The sequence below is a fragment of the Anoplophora glabripennis genome, unplaced genomic scaffold (genome assembly GCF_000390285.2).
Source record: "Anoplophora glabripennis isolate ALB-LARVAE unplaced genomic scaffold, Agla_2.0 scaffold80, whole genome shotgun sequence".
In the NCBI taxonomy this organism is placed as follows: Eukaryota; Metazoa; Arthropoda; class Insecta; order Coleoptera; family Cerambycidae; genus Anoplophora; species Anoplophora glabripennis.
The window spans coordinates 728,810-737,523 of NW_019416401.1; the positions used below are offsets into that span (position 1 = coordinate 728,810).

The 8,714-nt window shown below is 34.3% G+C and overlaps 1 protein-coding gene across 3 annotated transcripts in view; it reads right to left on the reverse strand.

Moving 5' to 3' along the window:
- Nucleotides 1–2,637: 2,637 nt before the first annotated feature.
- The window catches only part of LOC108917564 (tyrosine-protein kinase transmembrane receptor Ror), a 113,977-nt gene continuing 107,900 nt past the window's right edge, over nt 2,638–8,714 (reverse strand). For all 3 annotated transcript variants that reach the window (XM_018724228.1, XM_018724227.1, XM_018724226.1), the window contains 2 exons: nt 5,040–5,341; nt 2,638–4,125 (listed from right to left, as the gene is read on the reverse strand). In XM_018724228.1, the coding sequence (XP_018579744.1) occupies nt 3,616–4,125; nt 5,040–5,341 (812 nt within the window). In that variant the 3' untranslated portion in view covers nt 2,638–3,615. The remainder of the gene's footprint in view (nt 4,126–5,039; nt 5,342–8,714) is intronic.

The window sequence follows — 8,714 nt, forward strand, 5'->3', positions numbered from 1 at the left end:
GTTGACAACCAAAAGTTCGGAAGCAGCAGTTATTGCCTCCAAAACCAAGTAAGTGCCCAAAATAAAAATTGTCCACTGTTACAATTTAAAAAAAAAATAACCTCTAAAAAACCTCTAAATCGAAACAAAATTACTGGTGAAATGAATATGCCGAAATGTATAATTGGAATCAGCTTTTTTGACTACTGAATTTGTGACAATCATTCACAGACCAACAAAATTTAACTTTTTTTTGGAGGCAGAAACTTGAATATACATTTCCGAAGGATTTAGGTGCGCTGAATCCGAATCTGGCAGCAGAATTGCTCTATCGCGTCAGGTTTTTGAGATAACCTAACCTAAAAATGCAAAAAACACTGTTTTTCGTCATATTTGAGGTTATATAGTAATGCCATCTATTCTTTTTCAAAAAACTAATACATTGAATCTAAAAGTAGAAGGCTCCCTCCTTCGAATGCCGTTGAGTTTGCTCAAATATCTTTTTTTTTCGTTGAGATATCACATGTTGAAATTTTTAAGTTTCTCAGTTTCTTAACATGCGAAAATCTACTAAGGATCCCTTAGACATCAAGCAGTCGATTGCAATTCAGAAACTTCATACCCATACGGTTTGTGGGTTTGGAGTTGGTGGGCTTGGGGTTTGTAAGCTTGGAGTTTGTAGGTTCGGGTTCTGTGGGATTGGGGTGTGTGGGTTTGGAGTTTGTGAGTTTGAGTTCGTATGCATTGAAGGTTTCTGAGTATGAAGTTTCTGAACTGCAATCAACTGTTTAACGTCTAAGGGATCCTTAGTAGATTTTCGCAAATTAAGAAACTGATAAACTTAGACATTTCAATGAGTGATATCTCAACGAAAAAAAAGATATTTGAGCAAACTCAACGGCATTCGAAAGAGGGACCCTTGTACTTTTAATATATGTATTTTTTTAAAAAAAGAATAGATGGCATTACTACATAACCTCAAATATGACGAAAAACTATGTTTTTTGCACTTTTAGGTTAGGATATCTCACAAACCTGACGTGATAGAGCAATTCTGCGGCCAGATTCGGATTCAGCGCACCAAAATCCTTCGGGGATGCAAACTAGTGTGTCTGCTTCTTGACCCTTGTTGACCTGTGAATTTGGAAAACTAGAACTAAGTTCTTTCAAATTTGTAATAAATAATATGCCATCCGAACTTTCAGCTGTTAGGGATAATTTACTTCGTATTTTACGTATGAAATTGATTTTCACTTCATATTTGTTTTTTTTTATTTAATTTTATTGTTTTGTTACATTAACACCGTTTCAATAGAACTTCCACAACACATTGTTTATCCTTGTCTTTCATATGCTTATGTATAAGTCTGTCTCTCTCAAATATCTATTTGTTGATGGGGGCACATTTGACATAATTTTTTGTACCGAGGTACGTTATTTGAGGGCGATTCTTCATTTTTATTAACTTGAATGAAACGAGTGATTTTTAACTGTGAATCAGTGAATTATTGCTGTTTGAACTTACCAAATTATTTGTAATTTTTCCAGAAATTACTATCCAGTCATCCAACTCTCAAGCATGGACTTTTAGTTATTTTTTATTTGTTGTTACTCAGCTGTTGAAACCCATACATCCCCAGACTGTAGTATGGCAGGACATTATAAATGATTTTTTTGGATAAATTTCAGTTGATACGTTAGTACATATTTCCTTTTATATACTATATTTTCAAACATAAAACTTGCTACGCATTATTTCCTTAATACCACGATAAAATGTCAACAATTTGTAGATGATGATTTCACATCACATACAGTAAATCTACGGATGGAATTAAAAACAGGAAAAACTTTTTTATTTTTGATTTTATGGGAAAAGTCGTTATTGTTAATAAAACTTTAATTTTGTTAAAATGTCGAAATATGTTTTAAGACTACAAAGAAATGTTTAGAAATATAATAACTAGGCTTAGTGCGCATGCAGAGTCTAACAGAGCCGGCACACGTTATTTCGTAGCTTACTATGATTTTTTTTAATAATGATGTTTTTGGAAAATCGTACTAGGGATTTTTTTATTGGAAATTTGACAACACTGCGTTATTCAGCACCATTTAAAAACCAAATACCCAAAACTTTATTAATTTATGTCATTGCATGTTTTTTTTTATAGAGCCTAAAAGTCCCAAAAACTGAAAATTTTTATTTTAGTTTGAAAATATAGGGGGTTTTTAGAAATGAGTAAAAACAATAAAATACAATTTAAAAAGGTCGAAATATCATGTTAAGAAAGAAAAAACAATACAAACTACCACTAACAAGTAGTTAACAGTGCTTCCACAAGTTAATACCAGTCAAGGAAAACAAAATTGGAAAGAAACACCAAAATATTCTACATAAGTATTCAAATTCAAAATTATGCTATTAAAAATTCGAGTATTTCCTTTTTCAACTAAACCACCTTGTAGTTCTATACATTTATCAATTCTTTTTTTATTTTGTTTACATACGTTTAATAAAATATTATATTATTATAGAAATTACCTACTCTTAAAATGTAATGGTACTCATATTGTTTTTTCTTTCTTAACCTGATATTTCAACCTTTTTAAATTGTATTTTACTGAAATTTTGACCTTTTGACCTGATCCAGTATTATTAAAAAATAATTTGTTGCATATTTTTATATCGGAAAAATTAAGTCCTGTGAAGAGCAAATAAACTGTAAATTGTGTATAGGTAAGGTTCCTTTGATATCACATAAGATATCAAAAAAAAAAATATTGGTTCATAACTAGCATAATCTATTATTAAGTTCCAACTACTGTATTTCCAATAATTTATTAACAGGGGACATCCTGTATACGTTGACCAACTTCAAACTACATTTGAATAAGCGCAGAAGTTTTTAAAAAGAATGACTTTTTTACAACAAAATTTTAGTAGAAAAAATGTCAAAATAAAAATGTTTGACAAAAAGATTTCTTATTTTTCAATTATATCCGTGGATACACTAAACCGAATGTTAACTAAACAGGACGACAAACCTTGACTCGTGAAATTTTGAGTAATTTTAATCCAAAAGGATTATATTATGTCGAGATCTATCTCAAAAACTATGGATCTATGGATATACCAATACGCCAATCGTTTTAGAATTACCCAAAGAATCGCCAATTAAAGTGTGTCGATGTACCTAATTAACATCCTGTATATCTTTGTAAACACACCAAATTGTGGCTTTCTTTGAAAAGTCCTACTTCCGTGATTTCAGCGTCCAACTCAAGAAAGGAAGGTCTTGGAGGGAAAAGGGAAATATAATACTAAAATTAAAGAGTGGGATTCTGACAGAAAACCAAAAACTCCTCCTTGGCATGGTCTTCCAGCGAACTCTTCAAGCCCACGGAATTCAGTCACAACACTCCGGCCATAACCTACTTGCAAAATCAGGTCCCTGTCGAAATACTACCTACTATCCCTGTCGTTGCACCAATTTAGTCACACAATGAATACAATCCAACAGCGTATTGTAAAATCAGTCTTATGTTTGCAAAGAGGAACGACGCGGTCTACAAATCGACTCCGATGCGCTGGTTACTCGTCCAGACGATGCGCCTTGCGGACGGCTTAGCCCTAGGTCAGTCCGGCAGCGTCTCCAGGTAATGCACCGGCTCCTTCACTTCCTTGGGCAGCAGGTAGCCCTGCGCGTCCAGCAGGTCCGCCTGCGTCAACACAGGCAGCGGTGGTGGCCGAGGAAGGCTCTTGTTCTTGCTGCCCATCTGCTTAAACTTCTTCATTTCGTTCTCGTACTTCAACTCGCTCTTCTCGTCGAAGCCCTCAAAGGCCAGCTCCAGCTTGTCGCAGATGTTCGGGAAGGTGATTCGATGTCTGGGTTCTGTTTTCCAACAGTTCTTCATGAGCTCGCAGATCAGCGAGGGGCAGTCTTCGGGTGGGATGAGCATGATTCCGTCCAGGATCAGCTTTACCACCTCCTCGTTGGTGTGGCCGTAGTAAGGTTGCTTGCCGTAGCTGTAGATCTCCCACAGGACCACCCCGTACGACCAGATGTCCGATTCCAGGGTGAACCTGCCGTAGACGACGCTCTCTGGTGACATCCAACGCACAGGTAGCAAGCGCGAGCCTCCAATCTGCAAATGTACGATAAGATTAATAACAAGATCATTTAAAGTACGATGGTTTTCGGGTTATTATGGGACGAAGATCAAAAAGCAGTATGCCTGAATTACGTCCATAATGTAACAGACCATACTGATAAGGTGCTGTAGAGAAAGGGAGTAGTCTTAAAATTCATCCCTTCAGGAAAGGTCCAACAGGACCTATAAAAGACCTCTGTTTACCCTTGGGGTATATTATACATTTTCTGAATGCAGGAAAGATTATTAAGTGTGACGAAGAGATCAGTTATTACAAGAAGGAAGGAAAATGAAAAGGCTTTAAGGCTCAACCAAGCAACAGGTGTTAGCTGGAGGACATGAATATGAACTGTGAAGAAGGCTTCCAAATGAGTAAAACCCAGTTACTTCACCCAAAAGAACACAGGTTTGAAAGAATATGCAACGGGTCTGGCGATACCACAGACGACCACGCCCATCGCAGGGTCCACTGCGCAGGCGTAAAGTCATGCTGCCGAAGCCACGCCCTCTACCCTACTCCACAAGTCTAGAAACGCATGCGGCGGTACTGAAGGCATTTAGAAGCACTGAACGATGAACCCCCTCCGTTAAAGAAGCCGCTACAGAACTGAGGATGACCAATAAGAACCAAAATAAAGTTCAGGGTGTGAATAGAGATTATTTTTAAATTCCTAACTAAGGCTAAGGAATTGCGAAGTATTGCATAACAATATGATATGGCTGACAAGAACGATGCGAGTGTCTTTAAAACAGAATGAAAGAGGGAAAAATGAATGAGTGAATGAACGAATGAGTGGATGAATGAATGAACGAATGAATGGACGAATGAGTGAAGTAATGATTGAATAAATGGACGAATGAATGTGTGAGTGAGCGAGTGACTGAACGAATAAAACTAACAAAATCACCTTGTAGTAGTCACAGGTGTAGACGTCCCTGCTCATGCCGAAATCGGCGATCTTCACCGTCGGTCCCTCGGCCACCAGACAGTTCCTGCACGCCAGGTCGCGGTGAACGAACCTCTGAGCTGCCAGATACTTCATCCCGCTGCCTATTTGTAGCGAGATGGAGAGGAGATCTCTCCTGGTTAGTTGAGGTACGTCTTGGTCTTCGTCAAGGTTATCTGTGGATTTCCTTTGAGAGCGAAGCAATTCGGCAAGATCGCCATGCGGCATGAACTCGAATACCATCATGGGGTTGATGTTGCCGTCTGTGAAAATTCAAATTATGCTTATTAGACGCGAAATCGTGAAAATTTTGGTAAGAAATTGTTTTTGTCTAGAAAATAAAACCGAATTAATTCTCTTGGACAATACTACAGTGCCAAAACAGTAGGCAGAAACCCACTGCGACAGATAAGGCGTGCCGTGATGCAATTCCATGGGCGTATCCTTTTAGAGAGTTCGAAAAATTGTTAAAAATAGAAAATAAGTATTTTTGGTAAATATTATATTACCCTTACTAAATTACAGTCTCCCTGATACTACCACATGTATATACTTTTTTCTTCTCTTTTTAAGGGACATAGCTAGCGCTTTCACTAACTTAATAAGTGATCTATATGAAAAGTTTATTTATTTAGTGTGCAAACATCAATGAAAAATGAGGTGCACTGTCACTAGTAACGGCAATTATAAGCATTAATTCCATTTTAACACTTATACGCTTATGACACGCACTGGCAACTGGAAACTGAGACAGGTTTCTCTTTTGTAGACGATAAGCAAAAACAGAAATACTGCCTACTATCACATATTACAACCATATGCGACAGTGAAAAAGAGGGAAATACTTTGTAAGACAAAGAAGGAGATGCATCCCAGTTAAAATCCATGTAAGAAAAGAACACTTCGGTCACCTTCGGCCGCTTTGCATCACTATTCGTGTATTGTCGAATAGGAGATCTTTCCATGTTACTTTCCACAGCAACACCGCAATTGCAAATGTGAATGTGCGTTATTATTTACTTGATTTGATTTTCTTGTTTATTGTTGTTTATTTACGTGTGTTTAGTTTAAAGTGAGTGTTAGGAACGTTTATTTGTGAAATAAACATGAACTGTTCCTATCATAAGTGTAAAAATGCCTATCGGGCATGTAAAAAGGAAAACAAAGACATTCATTTTTTTAGATTTCCGCTGGACGAACATCTGTAAGTATTTTTAAGAAGTAATTAGTACAAACATACATAATTATTCTATTATTTACTGTTAGTTTTGTAATAATAGTTTTTCCTAATACCTAATCAGTTATCAAATATTTATAACCTTATTCATGGAAACTTAACCTGAATAGAGAATAGTCAGATACGTTTGTGTCGAACTACCTTTGAAATAATTTAATGTAAATATTTTATTTACCTACATGGTTTAATTTATTATTTAAAAGTTTATATATATCTTATTAAATTTAAAATAACCATGTGGCGCACTTATCTGAAAATAATAAATCTTATGAATTAATAATCATGTTTTTTATATGTAATATACATCCAGTAACAGTTATATATTTCCTCTGAGAATATTATATATTTTAACATAAAACTGGCTTAGTGTATGAATATTCATTGATATAGGAATAGTCGAAGTGAATTTTGATTTATTTGGATCAAATTATATTTTAATTTTTTTAAATATTATTTAATATAGAGTATTTTGTATTATAATATGTATTTATTTTATTATTATACTGTAATACAATATTTTATTATTATATACTGTTATTAGTAGGCTACCATTATAAATAAGAAACAAAAAATGTAAATAAATGCTGAAAATCACACGTGTTTTTTAATTCTTATATGTATATATATATACGACATGTACTTTTGTAATGTTAACAAAAAAATGTAAACAAATTTAATTATAATTACACTCATTATTTTTGAAAAAAAAATCATATTTTCATTTGACAATAAACCAAGAAATTTTTTGTAAATATAAGTAATTTAAATTAAAAATGATTTAATATTTCATACATTACATTTTTCCAAATTATTTTGAAATTATTTAAATTGAATTACTTTCTCCATAATTTTATCAAAACTTAACGATCTATAAGTAAGGAATCAGTTGCCTATGTATTTTCCTCAATACTGAATCATTTTATCTCACTTGGCAACGCCGTGCATCCCAGTTAAAGGTCCAAGGTCATCGCGGCGAAATTGACCACATCAAAGAGCTGTCGCATATGGTTGTAATATGTGCTACTATTTTGGACGACTGGAGTATAATTCGAAACTAACTCAATTCACTTCTAAACCCTGTTTTTGATAAAAAAAAATATGCACTTTTGTTCAATATTTTCTTTGTCGTGGTACGAAAATCGCTTGTTCTGCGAGAAAGATCATTTTTCTAAATACTTTTCCCAATAATTAGGTCCTTCCTAAACAACTATTTTTAATTGCCAGTTTTTTCTCATCCTCTGAAATGCTGCTCCAGATGGAAGTTTAAAGGAGCTCTTCAAATAAAGGACTTCCAATTTAACAAGGAACTGTGACGAATTTTTTAATTAAACTATTATCATAGAGTCAGTAAACCCCTGTCTCTTGCACTTGTCACGTTCATCAATATTGATTCTAATTTCCCGAGATTTGAAGTTTCATTAAAAATGCTTCCTTCGCAAACTGAAGGTTTGTTTTGCGTTCTTATTTTCACGAGCAAACAAAAAACTTGTAGACACTGAAATATACCTCGATCTAGTATAATTTGAAATTGAATCGAGGTGGAGAAGTGTAGGTGGCTTTAATTTTTTTTTAATTTTAATACAAGTAGAATTATACGTAGTTAGATCAATACATCTAACTAGTTTTTTATTATGTGCTTGTAAGCTGGGGTAATAGGAAAAGTTAGATGGCCAAAGTTTTATAAAAGAAGGCTGACTGAGATACAGGAATTTTACAAATCTGAATATAAATCTGGATTCTGTAAGAATACGATCCTTCAAAAAAAGCATGGCATACATTTTAATGGGAATAGAATATTATTAAGGGGGCGATTTAGTATGTATATTTTTACCATGTAACAGAGCTTCAGATGAGGACACAAATCATCGAAGAAACTAACATAATTGAATATTATTATATATCAATGTATTCGCAATGGTTCCCGCTAGTGAGTGAAATAAATTTCAATGCTCATGAGAACAGAAGAATAATTTAAATAAATGCCAAAGTACCTCAATTTTAACCATACTGTTAGTCTGCCAATATATTGGATTTACGACGGAACTAGGTCAGGCACAATAACCAAACTACTTCACTCACTAGAACGGACACTTAGGATCATTTGTATTTAATTTTCAGATTAATATTTATTAACAATTCTATAATTTGTGTCCTCAAGTAAGATGACAACATTTTACACACGACTCCATGTTTATTCTATACTTAAACCAGAATTTTAGTGATTTCTATCTCAAACAAGAATTTGTAGGTATAATTAGTTTGTATACTTTGTCACAGGTGTCGCTACCCTTGAAAATGAAAGCGAAAACACAGAGTTGGTTTATTGTAAATTGTATTGGCCGAGAAATAGTGAAATTTCTGGCGTTTTTAGGTACTGAAATCTTTAAAAGTAAAACGTG